Source organism: Hevea brasiliensis, chromosome 9 (assembly GCF_030052815.1).
Source record: "Hevea brasiliensis isolate MT/VB/25A 57/8 chromosome 9, ASM3005281v1, whole genome shotgun sequence".
Taxonomy (NCBI): Eukaryota; Viridiplantae; Streptophyta; class Magnoliopsida; order Malpighiales; family Euphorbiaceae; genus Hevea; species Hevea brasiliensis.
In genome coordinates, this window is record NC_079501.1 from 24353797 (window position 1) to 24372438 (window position 18642).

The window sequence follows — 18642 nt, forward strand, 5'->3', positions numbered from 1 at the left end:
AAGATAATTTGAATTATTAAAAAAAAAAATGAGACAAGAAGCATATTCCTCTAAACACAAAGGAAAAAGTCAATCACGTACCAAGGAATTTCTTTTTAATTCACCTTATAGATGATAATGAATCAGATTTTAATATAAAAACATCATTCATTTGTTTGATATAGATTTTAGTCTCAATTCAATTCTTTAAAAGAAAGTGAAAACAAAATTAATATGGGATATACATATGAAATGATCAGGTCATTTTTATAAATATATTAAAATTAATGATTGAAGAATTATTTTTTCCGCTGATAATTAATATGGACTAATTTTTTTACAACGTTACATGTTATTTTACTCGTTTAAAAAACTAGTGATTTAATTTTTTTATATAATTTTTTATTAATTTTTTATATATTATATAATATTATCATTATATTATAAATATTATATTTAATTATTTAAATTAAATATTAATTCTAATGTCATTTTAATTAATTATATAAATAAAAATATTTATCAATTTAAAAATTATTTTTTTATTTGATCATATTTTTTTAAAAGTTATTTGTTATATTATTGCGTATAATATTACCTTAATTATAAACTTAAATGTAATATAATAAAAAAATATAATAATAAGTTTTAAAAACATAAATGGTGAAAATGTTTAAAAATTAAAATAAATTAATAATAAATACAAATTAGTTCATTTTATTTAATTTATTTAAATTCTATTGTTTTATTTTTTTTAAGTTTGATTTGCATATATTTTATTTTATTTTTTTCATAATTAAAATAATATTAACTTGTATAAATCTGAAAAATTAGATATTAATAAAGTATTTTACTTAATATTATATACGATTAAATTATATTTTTTATTTTTTATTTTTTTATTTTAGTTAATTTTTTATAAAATTTTATATTTAATAGAAATTAAGTATAAATAAAATTAAGAATTTTAAATTTACATTAACTATAAAATTAAGAATTTTAAATATATAAAAACTTTAAAATTAATTTATATAATAAAAATATATTATAATTAATTTTAAAAATAAAAAATAATTTGTACAAAACTAATATTTTCATTTTTCATACATTTATATATAATATAGATATACGTATTTTGTGATCTATAATTTAGTTATTTATTTTTATAATATAAATGATTTATTATATATTGCACAAAAGAGATAAATATCGAAGATCCATATTAATTACTTATACAAGGTAAGTGAATGTTGGATTGCCCGCTGTAGGTTGGAAAATAGCCATGGCAAAGGGACACAATTTTGCATATTCCTTTTTTCACTGTCCACTTCCTATAACCACGATTATATATATATATATATATATATATATATATATATATATATATATATATATATATATATATATATATATATATATACTCTCCATATATGTGCACATCATTCATAAAAGAGTAAATTTCATTCTTTTAAATTTTTTTAAAAAATTATGCTAATTTTCAAAAGATTACACTACTTTTACACTTCGTTTGTTTTTTAAAAAATATTTTTTAAATTTTTTAATATTTGAGATATTTAAGAAATTAATTAATAAAAAAATATTTTTTTAGTGAAATAAAAAATAAGTCATTTTTAAAAAAAATACATCTCTTCTTTAAGGAGAAAATTATTTTCTAAATTTTGATAATTTTATTAAAATATGAAAATACTTGTGTGTGTGTGATGTAATATTTTAAAAAAAAGTTCATTAAAAATATTTTTTATATACAAATTATTTTCAACGATATGAACAGAGCTATAATAAATAAAAACACAGATGAAATTTATTTTAGATCTCTAACCTAAATAAATCTAACAATAGAATTATATTAATAAATATCTTATTTGTGAAGTGCATATTTTGTAATATAGTAAGTTAAGATTTAAATTTTGATAATTTTTATTTTAATAAAATAAAATACAGAAAGAAAACACCATATTTAGTTGAGGTTTACAAAAAAATATCAAACCATTTGGAAATTCAAGGATTAATTTAGATAATTCATACCAGATTTTGATAAAATTATATGTGAACGAGAAAGAGATGTGCAAAGCATCCTTGTACCAATCGGAGTATGAGAACCATTGCTCATACTCCAAGTCAAAATCATATAATTTTGACATATGAAACCAAGGTCAAAATCATAGGAAACCAAGGTCGAAAGATCGCTCGGTGTTAACATATGAAGATCTCTTGTAAGGTGCAAAATTTATATATATTATCTGGGGGCCCTTAAAAAATGTCGGCACCTTGTATATTAAAAAATTAAATTAACATAATTTAAAATAATAAAATAAATTATTAATTAATGCATTTTAAAATGTTAAGTTAAATGATGTATATTTTTATATTGTTTATCAAAATTTTATATTATTATATTTTCATAAAATATTTTAAAAAATAATAATTAATAATTATTTAATTAATAAAAATTTAATTCAATTTTGATAGACTTATAATTATTTAAAATGTTAATATAAATTTAAATATAATTAATTAAAAACTTTATCATTAACGTATCGCTCCTCTTTGTGGCAGTCTCAGGGAAGTTACCAACGCGAGGAAATCAAAAGCTTATTGATTTGTGGAGCTATATGTAAAACAGTCTTGTTTCAAAATAATAACATCCTCCATAGATTAGAGGGTTTAGAGGTAAGCAATCAGTTAGCTGAATCAAATTAATTTTTCAAATAGTTCTAAAAATGCTAACCGAATGAAAATTAATAAAAAATAAAGAAATAATTGTAATAAAAAATATTTAATTAGTTATTGATTATAATCAAATTAATTAAGAAAATATAATATATTTATTTTATATTTCTAGTTTCTTTTAATGTATGATACATGTTATTTATACTTGGTATTCATTAATTTATTTTCTTATAATATTTTGTTAATTTTTTGTATATGATATAATATTATTATAATATATTTATTTTCAACAGCAAATTAAATTTAGTCATTTATTATCATAATAGCAAATGGCAATAACTATATTTTACTTAATTAAAGTTACGTTATTTTGTATTTTCAAATTTTTTTATATATTTAATTTTTATATTTTTTTAAATCATCCTCCTTTACTTTTTATATTGTTCAGGATTTTATATATATATATATATATATATATATATATATATATATATATATATATATATATATATATATATATATATATATATATATATATATATAACTTTGACTATTTTATCGCTACACATTTTCCTTAAAAAACAATGTAATTTATTAGATGATTAATGTCAATAAATTTTAAGTATTCACAGTACTATTAACATAAAAATGCAAATTAACTTTAATTAATTTAAATTTTCCTTATTTTCTTAATTTTAGAATATTTTATTTTGTTTAAAATGTATTGGTTTTTAATAACTAATTAATTTTATTCATTCATTGTCATAATACCGAGTTACGTAATTACTTTTATCCATCTTATTATTCCCTCTTGATCGTATATGTGTATTTAATATGTTTGACTGGCATGGAGTCATATTTTATATATCATATGTATTTTAACAGATTCATATGTTCCTTTAGCTAGAGTTTAAAAGAAACTCTGTCAGTTTTTCATTTTACATCATCAGTCTTTATAAGTTAAAAATGGGTGTGACATGCAATGTGCAATATAGTGTTCCCTTCCTCATCTTTCCAATTTAGGGTGCTTTACATATTTTGCCTATGAAGCCATCCGGAAGAGCTTGCAAGTTTTTGTGTTTAACAGCAACACGCACAGCAATCTCGCGGCGAACTGTCAAATCTTGGATGGCTGATGGACAAGCAAGTATAAAATCTTCCAAGAGATCAATATCTCCTATTTTCGCTACAAGGTGCAAAGGAGCAATTCTATCCTTCCCTTTGACCTTGATGAGGTTGCAATCCACTGTTGCAATCCTTCTCGCAGTTTCAATGTGCCATTTCACAAAAACAAGTGCATGGGGCTAACTCCATCTTCACTTAGTTTCCAAGCAAATGATGGCTTTAGGGTTCCAACTTCCATAGCAAAATGGGTTTTGCTAGCCCTTGCAGCCACATGTAGAGGAGTATCAACCATAAGGATGCTGTCCTGAAGATGTGGATATTGTGTAAGCAACTTATATAGCACGTCGATCTTTCCATTTTTAGCAGATTTCTTCAACATTTCTTTTTAGTTGAATAGAGTCTAATTTCAAGTATGGCAAGGAGAAATTGGAGAGGGAAAAAGTGGTGGTCGATCATCTAGCTGGTCAGATGGCTGTCAATCCTGTCCCCTGTAATAAATAGAGGCAAAATTGATTTTCTAGGTGGGTTTTTTAGGTAGTGGCCATTGGAGTAAAGATTGTGATTAGAATAAAATGGCAGTGGTGGCTTCGTGGAACATTAGAAGCCTAAGTGGTGGTTCTAAAAAAGCTGATATGGAGAAATTATGAGTTAGATATCTTAGCAAGTGAAACAAAATTAATTAAATGAATGAAAAAAGGGCAAAATAAATTAAATCATTTAACTCATGAGATATAAACAAGATAAGAACAATTAATTCAAAATTAAGCTCAAAAAGATATTAACAATAAAGCTAAAAAAAATATCCCAATTATATCAAAAGTAAAGCATACCCAGTATCACTATTATTTTGCTGAAATATTAGCTGCGGAATCTTGGATAATAGCTACTGACCATATGGCTCCTCATCAACATTTAATTTTGTTCTTGTTAAACCATCATGGCCATATACCTACAATTGGATCCTACAATCAAGTTATAATGGTTGGATGTTATTGTTTATTCTTTTTCACGTGTCCTAGTTTTAGTTGTCCTAGTCTTTAGCATATGCAGTAGTTTGTTGTATAAAAGTTGCAAAGTCTTTGGGTATGTTAGCTAGTTGAGTAATAGTAGGACTTTGTGGATTATTATCCTATTTTAATGCTTTTTTAACGTTAGCAAAAGCTCTGTTTAAGGAGCTCAGTTGCTATAATTCTGTGTGTATTTTTAGCCAATTGAATAAAAGTCTAAATTTAATTCATTCTGTTTCTTGTTTTAGTTCAGATAGTGGTATTAGACCTAGGTTAGAAGAGTGAATTGAAACACACAGAAAAAAAAAGATGTGAGATAAGAGTGGTGCAGCAGGACCTTTATTTTTATTATTATTATTTTTTTGCAATAGCAAAACAATGGCAATCGAGACTTTTGTTCAACCAGCAATTCCTCGCTTTGATGGTCATTATGACCATTGAAGCATTCTGATGGAGAATTTCCTCAGATCCAAGGAGCACTGGCAAGTCGTCTCTGAAGGAATTACTGAACCAGCAGTTGGCACGACAATAACTGATGTGCAAAGAACTGAACTAGAAGGGCAACGGCTCAAGGACCTCAAGGCGAAGAATTATCTATTTCAAGCAATTGATCACTCAATCTTGGAAACTATTCTTTCTAAGGATACCTCTAACCAGATTTGGGACTCCATGAAGAAGAAATATCAAGGATCAACAAGGGCAAAGAGGTAGCAAATTCAAGCACTTCGTTCGAAATTTGAAACTCTTCGAATGAAATCTGGAGAGTCAGTTATAGAATATTTTTCATGAGTGATGGCAGTAGTCAACAAGATGTGGATCCACGGCAACAAGTCAGAGGAATTTACAATTGTTGAAAAGATTCTTCGAACTATGACACCAAAATTTAATTTCGTGGTTTGTTCTATAGAAGAATTTCATGATATTAATATGCTTTCAATTGATGAATTACGGAGCTCTTTGTTGATCCATGAACAAAAAATTAATCAGCAAGAAAATGAGGAGCTAGTATTGAAGGCCTCAACAAAAAATCATTTAACTTCAAATAATCGAATTGGAGGACGAGGCAACGGCAGAGGCAATAGCAAAGACAGAGGCAAAGGTAGAGGTAGAGGTAATAACAATTATGGAAATCAATAACAAGGTCAGCACCAAGAAAATCAATGCCAAGGAGGAGGAAAAAGACAAGGTGGCTACAACTCAAAGTCATCAGACAAGTCCAAAATTAAATGTTATAGATGCCACAGGTATGGTCATTATAAATCAGAATGCCGACCAGATTTGTCTAAAGTGCATGGAGAGGAATCTAACTTTGCAAAAAAAGAGAAAGAAGAAATATCTTTTTAGATGGTTTGTCATGTAAAGGAGGAAACTAACAAAAACCTAAGGTATCTAGACACCAGTTGCAGCAATCATATGAGTGAAGATAAGTCAATTTTTTCCACCCTTGATGAATCTTTCCAAGATAATGTGAAGTTTGGGAACAACTCCAAAGTTGCAGTCATGGGAAAAGGGCAGGTAATAATTCAAACCAATGGAGATTTTACTCATATAATTTCAAATGTCCTTTTTGTTCCAGATTTGAAGACCAATCTTCTAAGCATTGGTCAACTGCAAGAGAAAGGTTATGAAATTTCTATAAAAGATGGAGTTTGCAGAATTCAAGATGCCAACTTGGGCTTAATTGCTCAAGTCAAGATGACTAAAAACAGAATGTTTCCTCTCTATCTCCATAATATTCAACATGCATGTTTTTCAGCAAAATTAAAGGATGTGACATGGTTGTGGCACTTTCGTTATGGGCATTTGAACTTTGGTGGACTGAGAACCCTACATAAAAAGAACATGGTGATTGGTCTTCCTCAAATTATAGCTCCTTCAAAAATTTGTGAAAACTGTGTTGTTAGCAAACAACACCATAGTCCATTTCTATAAGGCAAATCATGGAGGGTAAAGAAGGTGCTGGAATTGGTTCATTCAAATCTCTGTGGACCAATAAAACCAAGTTCCAATGGTGGTAAGATATTTTATAACCTTCATTGGTGACTTTAGTCGAAAAACATGGGTGTATTTTTTGCAAGAACAATCTGAAGCATTTACAGCCTTTAAAAGTTTTAAAGTGCTTATTGAGAAAGAAATTGGCAGCCTAATAAAAGCTCTTCGCACTGATCATGGGGGAGAGTACAATTCACAAGAATTTACAAATTTTTGTGAGAACAATAGAGTCAAGAGGCAACTTAAAGCAGCTTACACACCTCAACAAAACGGTGTTTGCGAACAGAAGAATCGTACAATCCTCAACATGGTGCGAAGCATTCTAATAAGGAGCAGTGTCCCAAAAAGGTTTTGGCCTGAAGCTGTTGCTTGGAGCATTCATATATTGAACAGAAGTCCTACATTCACTATTCAAAGTATGACTTCGGAGGAAGCATGGAGCGGACGAAAACCAAATGTTGACCATTTCAGAATTTTTAGTTGTATTGCCTATACCCATATTCCAGATGAGAAGAGGAAGAAGCTAGATGATAAGGGAGAAAAATGCATTTTTCTTAGTGTTAGTAATCAATCAAAAGCTTATAAGTTATATAATCCTAACACCAAGAAAATTGTTATTAGCCGTGATGTGTTTTTTTGATGAAGAAGCAACCTGGCCATGGAATGAAAAAGGAGTTCAACACCATATTCTAGTAGATTTTGAAGATGAAAAGCAGCAGCTAGAGAAGACTGAACAACCATCAATTCCAGCTCAACCACCAATTCCAGCTCCTATATAAGTAGAGGAGCGACCTCAACGTGTTAGAAAAAGACCTACATGGATGACAGATTATGAGGTAACTGGAATTGACCAATTTGAGGATCCACTTACGCATTTTGCTCTGTTTTCATATTGCGATCCTACCACTTTTGAAGTGGCTGTTAAAGACTCAAAATGGCGGAAGGCAATGGATGAAGAAATTGCAACAATTGTAAAAAACAATACTTGGGAGTTGATTAAGCTTCCAAAAGGGCATAAGACAATTGGTGTCAAGTGGATATACAAGACAAAATTGAACGAGAATGGTGAAGTTGATAGGTACAAGGCACGCTTAGTAGCTAAAGGCTATAAGCAAGAGTTTGGTGTGGACTATAAAGAAGTTTTTGCCCTGGTTGTACGACTTGATACAATCAAATTGGTGATTGCTTTGGCTACTCAAAACTGATGGCCCATTTTTTAATTGGACGTCAAATCGGCTTTCTTACATGGAGACTTAGATGAACAGGTATTTATTGATCAACCTCCTGGTTTTACTAAGATTGGAGAAGAACATAAGGAGTATAAATTAAAAAAGGCACTATATGGATTAAAACAAGCTCCAAGAGCTTGGTATAATAGTATAGATGCTTATTTTTCTAAGAAGGGATTTAAGAAATGTCCATATGAGCATACACTTTTTACAAAGTTTAATGATAAGGGAGAAATGCTCATTATCTGTTTATATGTGGATGATTTAATTTACACCGGAAATGATAGTTCCATGTCTGAAAGTTTTAAAAAGTCCATGATGACGGAATTTGATATGACTGATATTGGAATGATGCATTATTTCTTTGGTCTTGAAGTAGCTCAATCTGCTAGTGGAATTTTTATTTCACAAAAGAAGTATACTCAAGAGATTTTGGACTAGTTTCAAATGAAGAATTGTAATTCTGTTAGTAGTCCCACTGAGATTGGTTTGAAGCTCATTAAAGAGCCTGGAAATAGAAGAGCTGACAGCACTCTTTATAAATAAATAGTGGGAAGTTTGATGTATTTAATGGCCACAAGACCTGATATTATGCATGCTCTAAGTCTTATTAGCAGATACATGGAAAGTCCAAGGGAGATTCATCTTCTAGCTATAAAAAGAATCTTTTGCTACTTGCAAGGAACTACTAATTATGGTTTGTTTTACAAGAAAGGAGAAAAGTCAGACTTGATTGGCTTTTATTGACGGTGATTATGCTGGAGATTTGGATGATAGGAAGAGCACATCTGGTTATGTTTTTATGATGGGCTAGGGAGCAATTTCATGGTCTTCAAGGAAGCAATCAATCGTGACTTTATCATCTACAGAAGCTAAATTCGTAGCAACAACAACATGCGCCTGTCAAGCAATTTGGTTGTGCAAGGTTTTTGAAGAAATTCATCTCCAGTAGAAAGGATCTACTCCCATTTATTGTGACAGCAGTTCAGCAATAAAGCTCTCCAAAAATCCTGTTCTAGATGGGAGAAGTAAACATATTGATGTGAAGTTTCATTTCTTAAGGAATCTCACAAAAGATGGAGTAATTGATCTCATCTATTGCAGAAGTGAAAATCAGGTTGCTGATGTATTTACTAAGTCCCTTAAGTTGGCATCATTCGTGAAGTTCATAAAATTACTTGGTGTCTGCACTTTGGATAATCAAGTTTGAAAGGTGTCCTGTAGCAACTATATTAAACTGAAAGTGAAACTTTCAGTTTAAGGGAGGAATTGTTGGATGTTATTGTTTATTCTTTTTTACGTGTCCTGTTTTTAGTTGTTCTAGTCTTTAGCATATGCAGTAGTTTGTTGCATAAAAGTTGCAGAGTCTTTGGGTATGTTAGCTAGTTGAGCAATAGTAGGACTTAGTGGACCATTATCCTATTTTAATGCTTTTTTACCGTTAGCAGAAGCTTTATTAAGGAGCTTAGTTGCTGTAATTTTGTGTGTGTTTTTAGCCAATTGAATAAAAGTCCAAGTTTAATTCACTCTTTTTCTTGTTTTAGTTCAGATAATAATAACATAGGAACTATCATTCTTCATCCAACTTTACATTTGCAAGATGTGTTCCCTGTACCAACCTTCAAATTTAAACTTTTGTCAATATTTCATATTCTATTTGCATGACTAGGTCATTATTCTTTGCAGAAAATACATCATATTTCTTATTCACAATCCAAAAATAGATAAAGATTTTAAGTTTCAAGTCTACCCTTCAACCAAGCAATCCAAGTTATCATTTTCACAAAGTACTCACTACTGCAATATTAGCTTTTAGAGATAAATATTTTGAGGCAAATAAAATATTTATTATTATAAATATTTATTTGAGGTAAAGTTTTATTAGTATCTAAATGTTATACTATTTATTTCTAATAATGAACTTTTTGAGGCAAAAAATTATTAATCTCTAAATGTTAAATTATTTTGTTTCTAAAATAAATTGTTTGAGACAAAAATTTATTAGTATTTAAATGTTAAATTATTTGTTTCTAAAAATGAAGATTTTGATTAAAAAAAAACTTATTAGTCTCTAAATGTTATATTATTTGTTTCTAATTCATTAAGGTTAATTTTATTTAAATAAAAGGTTTTAAGTACTTTATTTTAATTTGTCACTAAAAAATTCTTTTTTCCCATATGTCAAAAAATATATATTTTTAATAACTAATTAAATTATATATGAATAAATTATATTTGATGTTAAGTGTGTGTAGATTATAAAGAGTTAAATAATAAAAGTTACTTTTTAAAAAATTTAAACATGTAATACACACATATATACTTCTATTGTATTATGTTTGTATGTATTAAAATAAAGAAATTACATTTCTCTTTCAATCTAATTTATATAAGATTAAAGCTTCTAATTAATATATTGTTCTTAATTATTAAGCTAAAAAATACTAATAATTAAAAGTTGCAATCAATCATATATGTAATAATTGTAACAACCCAAATAAATAAATAAATAAATAAAAATAATTTGGACCTAATTGTAAACCCCTAAAAAGTTGAGGAACTAATAATGTAATTAAAAGATTAAAAAAAAAAAAAAAAAAAAAACGCAGAAAATTAAAAACGCATCAGCCCTCTTCCCTCTCTCCCGCGTCACCCTCCCCCTCACCTTCGTCCTCTCGTCTTTCAGCCGACCACCAAAGACTGGCCTGGTGGCTCTCCCCACCTCCGACGGCGTCGGCAGAGCGGTAGCCACCAAAGAAGCGGCAGGGAGGAAGAGAAAGAGAGAGAAGAAAGGAAAGGAAAAAGAAGAGAGAGAGAGAGAGAGAGAGAGAGAAGTCGGGCCGATTCCGGCCACCAACGCCGGCGATCTAAGGTGCCACTAACTCCCTACGAACCCAGCTCCATTTTCCGACCAGCCATGCCCGAAATAGTAGAGTTTCCGACGAGTTTCGAAGAGAGAGAAAGTGACTGCAGTGGCTTTCCAGCCACTTTTCCAGCGATCCGACCATCGAATTGGAAATCCGAGGCCACCGATGGACTCAGGACGACGAGATCTTCGAGATAGGACCGATCCTGCTCCGATCGGACACCGTTTGAAAAAGGCGATAATCGGACAGTCCAAATCGTTTGGTGAGATTTTCGAACTTTTTCGATTCTCAAAATTTAAAAATAATTTTATGATAATTATTAACACAATTTGGACTTAATTTAGGTGCAATCGGATCGAGGATAGCTCACCGGCGCCGGGACCGCGTTTTCAGTCAGATCCGGCAGCCCGACAGCCTGTCTCAAAACGTGATCGATATTACAATCAATCTTAGCATTTTCAGACATTCTGGACGTGTTACAGGTGTCAGAATTGGCATAGGTAAATCCAAACTCCAAGTTGCTCATTTTTTGCTAATATCGATTTAGAATAAAATTCATAAAATATTCGTAGATGATCAAAAAATTATAATTCCTTTTGCAATAGCCTTATAATATTATTAAAGACCGCGGGGAAAAATTTTAGAATTTTTAGAGCTCATTTGGATAGTTTTTGTAAAAGGACTAGTTATGGGGACTAAATTGTAATTTTTCAAATTGTGGATTGTTGACTGTTTGGTGGGCTCAGGAGGGGTCTTGTGATATGATTGAGTTGTGATTGTGTGATTGGCAGATATAGAAGTCTATTTTGAAGTCTTTTACAGGTTGGGTAAGTCCCAGGTATAGGGGAAACTCTGCCGGATTTCCAGCATGAATTAGGCTGTCTGTTGCCTCTTTAGAGTTTTATTTTGACTTAGTACTAATAAATTTATAATTTAATTATTAGGTAATCGATGTCAGCTATTCTCCTCCATCCAGCAGCCACAATAGTCCTCGGTGTACTGTGAGTAAAATATTAATTTTAATTGTAATTTCGATATTTTTATATGTTCAAGCATGCCCATGCATCACGTATATGTATATATTTATGTAGTAAAATATTAGGCACATTTTATGTTACATTTCACTCTACATGGTGCACTAGCTTTAGATAACTATAGAGATTATGGTTAAAATTGATATTTTACTCTCTGAGTCGAACGCTCACTCTTATTCACCATATTTTTCCAGACTACAGAAGAAGACTTTTTTCAGAATAACCTGTTCCTTTCCTCGCAATTATGAAAATAAAAATTTCTTAATTATATTATTATTCTCCAAATTTATAATTTAGGACTCCGCATGTGCTAGTAGTAGCATTAAGCCTGTCAGGGACTGTATGAATTTAAGTTTTTGTATTAACAAATGAAAAATTTTTATGAGTTTTAAATAGTTATAAATGAGGTAACAGGCTTGAGCTGGACTCTCCTAATTTTAGTTTTTGATAATTACTAGGTTAAGTTGGCCCAAAATACAATTGTAACAGTTTAATTTAAATTATTTTATATGCATATTGGGCCTAAATTGTGGGTCTAGTCATGGGTTAAAGAATAGTTAGGCTTACTACGGGCCTTGGGGGCTTTAGGCTGGCCCAGATCCTAATGCCGGTCCGGCCCATAGGATGGGTCGTGACAATAATAAATTTTTAAATCTTAAAATATTTTAAAATATCAATCAAAAGAATTCATATATCTCTATTATATAACAACTTACATTTATATCACAAAGTAATTTTTAAAATTAAATCATTTAAAAAAACTCGAAAATTAGCTGAAAACACTTCTACAATTTAACTACATGTATTTTGATGATTTTAGTTTATATTGATTATACATATATTAAAATATTTAAAAATTTTGTATATATTATTTTTAATTAATTTTTAATTCAAAAATTTATAAAAATTATAATAAACATAATAAAATTTAATTATATATTATAATATGTCATTAATTTTTCATCATAAGAAATTATTTATATAACTTGAAATTTTAAATTATAAATTATAAAATAGAAAAAATAATAACATGAAAATAAAAATAAAAATAAAAATAAAAAAACACCCGTTGGGAGTTTGTTCGACATCAATTTCTAAGTGGTGGGGAGGAGTTGGCTCTTCCTATAAGAGAAAGACTCCTCCCCTCCCTACATTAAAAAATGACAGCGAGAGGGACTCATTTTTTGCAAATTATTGAGTGTATCTGATATATTAAAAATTAGTATACTCATTATTTATAAAAAAATTAATTATTTTTTAAATTTTAAAATATAGAACTCACAATTTTGTGAGTAATAATACACATGCATTGAGAGTATTTAATAATTTATTCTATTTTTGAGCTCCATTGGCAATTAATTTTTTAATTAAATTATATTTATTTTAAATAATTTTTTAATTTAAATTATATTTAAATTAAAATCAATAATATACTATTAGAAATAAATAATGTATATGTGCAGATAAAATAACTTGTTTTTAAAAAATATTAATAAAGAAATTTATCATTAATTACATTTAGAGATAATAATAAATAAAATAATTATTTATTTATCTCTAAAAAAAATATAAGACAAAATTTTAAGTTTCAATGTGATAAAGTTTGTGTAATGACTACAATCACACAAAATCATTTAGAACTCTTACATATGAATCTTTGGGACCATAAGCTACTTCTTCGATAAATGAGGCAAATTACTTTCTTGCTATTGTAGATAATAACAACAATAATTCACCTAGATATACATGCATGCTTCAACATAAAGCCCAATGTCCCGTAATTATTTTTGTTTTTCTTCAATATATTGAAACACAATTCAATGTCAAGGTTAAACTAGAAGAACTAATAATGGAACTGAGCTCATAAATCAAATTTGTGCACAACTGCTCAATAATAAAGGTATCATATATCAGAGAATCTGCCCTTACACATCCCAATAAAATGGGATAATGGAAAGAAAACATAGGCACTTATTGGATATAGGCAGAGCACTTAGACTGCATGCACATCTACCCAAATTTTTTTACTCTGAATGCATGGTACTGGCTGCAACCTACACTATCAAATATCAATACGTTGTTTATCGAGAAAATGAAATGAAAGATGCATTTTCTATTCAGATGTTTCATCAAGCACCAAATTACACATATTGTGTAGCGTTTGCATGCTTGTGTTTTGCTAATATATATATATATATATATGCGTTTGATAATAAATTATTTTTTTTATATCTTATTAAATTGAATTTTTTAATTTAATAAATCATTGAAACGTCCCTTTTGCAAGTTTACTAGTATGTGGTCTGCTTCTCTTTTTCTTCAAATAAGAAAGAAAGCAAGAACTATTCTTGGTCATCTTCTAATTCGAGCTTCAATTTCATTCGACAAGTCTCATGATGAGCTCAGGCACCAATTGATCATTTCGTTACTATATTTTTCACGAACCAATTGATTTCTATGCTTGTGACAAATCCATCATACGACCTCAAATTTTGGGGTTGTGAGCCATCAATTTGACCAGATCACGCCAAGCTTTTTGAAACCATGCAATGAAACCCCGGAAGAGCAGTATTAATATCGCCACAATAACAACCCCTACGATGAACAAATTTATTCCACCAGTCTGCACGGCGTACCATGATATCCCATAGCAAAGAAATAGGGGTATCACTAGTGGTAGAACGATCAAAGGCCGCCTTGGCAAGAGATTGTAGATTATTCCTATTGATAGAATAAATGCTGCTGTGTTCAAAACCGAGAATAAATACCACACTAAGGGTAACAGATCGAACATGACAGGTCTTCCCACGAATGCTCCTGCGTTGATATATCTGGATTGGCTGTCAGTGTTAGGAAAAAGCAAAGTAGGATCACCCTGCCAAACTCCTCCTGGAGGGCTGAGCACTGCTTGGTATGTGGCAGTTGCTATCAGTACAGCCACCACAAGTATGGCATTGCGATTTTGATCTGACATTATCAATTTTTCGCGGTACCTGGATAGTGCCCATATCTCAAGGCCTGTCCTCTTTTTGCTTAGATTATCTGCTACGGTAGTGGTATGAGGAATTGAAGAAGATCTTAAAGCTCCAGCACGACATAGTATTTTCCTTATTTTGCTCCTAATCATCATTTGTGTTTGGGATTCATATAAGACGTCCAAAGCTGTGTTACCATTCATATTTTTGATATTTAAATCAACTTTACCTCCAATTAACAACTTCACCGCCTGCATTACAAAGACAAACCTTAGTAAATAGAGAGTTTCATGTGCATGGAATAACCTGGACATTTCTTGGAATATTTGCAGAAAACCAGGAGGACAACTTGCCTCAATTTGATTTTTGGATGTTGCGATGTGTAATACACTATTTCCTTCATCATCAGTGCAATTTAGGATTGCATTTTGCCCAGTAAGTTGAAGCCATCCGCATAGGACACCAAAAGCTTCCCACATATCCTTTTTAGCAGCAACATGCAGGGCAGTTTCCTTGTAAATTGTCAAGTCTTGAATGGATTTAGGATAAGCTCTTAAGAATTCTGTCAGAAGATCAAGATTTCCCCTTTCCGCTACATAATGCAGAGGTGTTTGACCGGCTCTTCCTTTGACGCTTAACAGGTTTCTATCCGCATCTAGGAGGCCACGCACTGTTTGGAACTGCTCATTTTGCAGAGCCAGGTGCAAAGGGCTAAACCCATCTTGGTTTGGCTTCTTAGCCAGCGATGGTTTTAACCACATGATCTCTAAGGCAAATTGGGTGTGCCCTTTGGATGCAGATATGTGCAGTGGAGTATCGATGAATGAGGCATTCTCGATGCGCTCTAGAAGGTATGGGTCCTCCCTTATAATTGAATACAGGGCAATAATATCTCCTTGTTCAGCTGCCATGTTCAACCTCTGGTCGGTTCTGATGAGAAATATACTCCAGAAATTTACCAAATTAAATTGCTCTTCGAAATTATTTAATTGACATTCCAATTTATTTAGTATCATAAGAAATTAAAAAAAAAAAACAACAATTATTTGGATAAATTCATGATTTTTTAAATTCAGCCAGGTCTAAAATTCGATGAAAACAGATGAAGACAAATAATCAAAGAATTTAAAGTTAAACTAAAATTGAACAGAAATTCAATAAATATTACTCCCTCATCCAATTGTAACAAATCATTTGGAAAAAAAAAATCTACTTTATTTAATATTTTAAAAAATAAAGAAAGTATTAATTTTTTTTTTAAATTTTACTCTTATCTATTATTACTTTCAATACATTTATCTCTTTTCTATATTTCAATGATATCATAAGAATCTTTAATCAATTATTAGTTTTTAAAAAAAATAATATTATTCAATTTTTTTTTTATTTTGTGAAAAAAATCTTAAAAGCTATTAAATTGGTTGAAGAGAGTAAATTTTTATTCTGTAATTAATAATATTTTATACACTGATATTAGTGTATTATTTTTCAATATTAGCATATTAAATTTATATTATATTAGATACTATTCAATCAATATTAAATTTATGTCATGCAATTAATAGTCTTTTATAAATTAATATTAATATACATTAAACTAATATTAACTTAATAAATATAATCCTTTATAAATTAATTTTAGTATATTAGCTTATATATCAGAAGTATATTACTTTAATATTTAATCAACTTATGTAACTTACTCTTAAATTTCAATTAATATTATTTAATTTTTAGTGGATAATCGCTCTCCAAAATTAATTATCTAAAAATGACAGTAATAAATTTATATTATTTATAACCGTAATTCAGAGTTACCTTTTAGATATCAAATATTATTATTGTGTTAAGAACGTAAAAAAAAAAAGGGATTATTGACTGCCACGTGTACAAACGATATTATTTTGTACAAAATTTAACAAAACAAAAGACTAAAATCTGATGGACCTATGTGGCCAATGACCGAGCCAATCGGATTTAACCAGATTTTATGAATTTTGACTAGATTCTATAATTTTTTATTTTTAGAAATGAATCAGACCAGCTATAATAATTCTTGAATTTTATGATTGAACCAACCAAGTCGGTTTGGATTTCAAAACACTGAATAAATTCCATCATACTTGTGTATTGGAATAAAGTACCTTAAGAATGCAATGGTGTTATCGGCAGAAAGCGAAGAAGCTCTAGCTGCTCCAACGTCACGTAGCAAATGACTAATCTCATGTAAACGATTTATTTCTGCAATGTCCAAAGCTGTCTGCTCGTAAACATTCTTGGCATTTACATCAATTCCGCGTCCAATTAACAATCCCACAAGCTGCATGAACAAGAAACACATAATTTAGGCCACCATTATGAGTTACCTGTTATGAGAATTTTATTATAAGTTAATCATACACTAAATGAATTCAAAGATGGTTACTTAAATTATTATTAATCTATACCTCAATATAAACATATATAAAAAAAATCATAATCACTATATAAATTAACTGCTTTAATTAGCCATTAAGAATCTATAAAAGAGAGAAAAATTACATTCCCTAAAAATTACAAGATAGAGACAAATCGCTAGATGTTCATATTTGACATTTGGAAGTAATTAATAGGTTCCTGATAGTTTACGTGGGGTTGATTTCTGGATGTTGCAATGTGTAACACAGTGTTGCCTTCCACATCCTTCCGGTTTAGGATCCTCTTCTCCCAGTATCGCGCCTCTTCATGGCAATCCCAGTGAAGCCTATCAACAAGGAACTCAAAAGCTTCACGCTTATTGGTTTTCAGAGCTATATGCAGAGCAGTCTCGTTTCGAATATTAACATCCCCTATGGACTTGGGGCAAACTGACAAAAACCTTGCCAACAGATGACGATTTCCATTTTCAGCTGCATAATGCAAAGGAGTTAACCCTTCCCTCCCTTTGATTTGGACAAGGTCACTGTCCATGTCTACCAGCCCAAGCACCAACTGAATATGCTCTTTTTGAAATGCAATTTGTATGGGGGTGAACCCTTTTTGGTTAGACTTCCGAGCAAATGATGGCCTTAATCTCATGATCTCCATGGCATATTGGATATGCCCTGCAAATGCAGCTCCATGTAATGGAGTATCAGCAAATGGGATCTCCTCAATTTGATCGAAAATATGTGGATTCTCTCCAATAGCTGCATATAGACCATCTATGTTTCCTTCTTCAGTAGCATTCAGGAGGCGGATCATTCTAGTAACTGGGAGAGGAAATGAAGAGATTACTTCAGCTTAAGCTATGAAAGGACGGAAGAGGATAGACAAACTTTTGGTAATAGTGATAAATTATACTATGAGACTGATTTCCTGATGAATTGATAAGAATATATACAGGAATTCAACCAATGGTTTTAATTTAATGATATTAAAGTTGCCTAATCGATTAAATAAATTAATATATATATATATATATATTGAAAAGTCATTAAATAGTGATATACTTTTCAAAAGTATACTTTTTTTAGGGAAAAAAGCTTTCATTGAAAACAACCAGCAGGACAATGCATCCTTAGCTACAAAGCAAGCCATGGACGAGGGACCTCTTCCATAATAATCAGCTCAACATCAAGAGAACTAGCAAATTTTGCCAACGAATGAGCCACCGACTTAGCTTCTCTAACCGCATGAACACAGTCACAGCAGCCACACTCGCCCAACTCCATCAGGAATTGCTGAACTCTGGTAATGGTAGCTTTCTGACGCACATGATTTAC

At 30.2% G+C, this 18642-nt stretch overlaps 1 protein-coding gene across 1 annotated transcript; it reads right to left on the reverse strand.

Moving 5' to 3' along the window:
* Positions 1-13819: 13819 nt before the first annotated feature.
* On the reverse strand, positions 13820-18291 carry LOC110660842 (uncharacterized). Its single transcript, XM_058153496.1, has 3 exons — positions 17528-18291; positions 17044-17219; positions 13820-15829 (listed from the first exon to the last, which is right to left on the reverse strand). The coding sequence occupies exons 1-3, from the start codon at positions 18119-18121 to the stop codon at positions 14410-14412; spliced, it is 2190 nt and encodes a 729-aa protein (XP_058009479.1). The 5' UTR covers positions 18122-18291; the 3' UTR covers positions 13820-14409.
* Positions 18292-18642: the final 351 nt, after the last annotated feature.

Bases quoted from the DNA above. Each gene is read 5' to 3' on its own strand.
- LOC110660842 (XM_058153496.1), bottom strand. From the start codon at position 18,121: ATGATCCGCCTCCTGAATGCTACTGAAGAAGGAAACATAGATGGTCTA. The intron at 17,220-17,527 runs GTAAACTATCAG...TTGTTCATGCAG, and splicing joins CATCCAGAAATCAACCCCAC to CTTGTGGGATTGTTAATTGG. The intron at 15,830-17,043 runs GTACTTTATTCC...ATTTCTCATCAG, and splicing joins AACACCATTGCATTCTTAAG to AACCGACCAGAGGTTGAACA.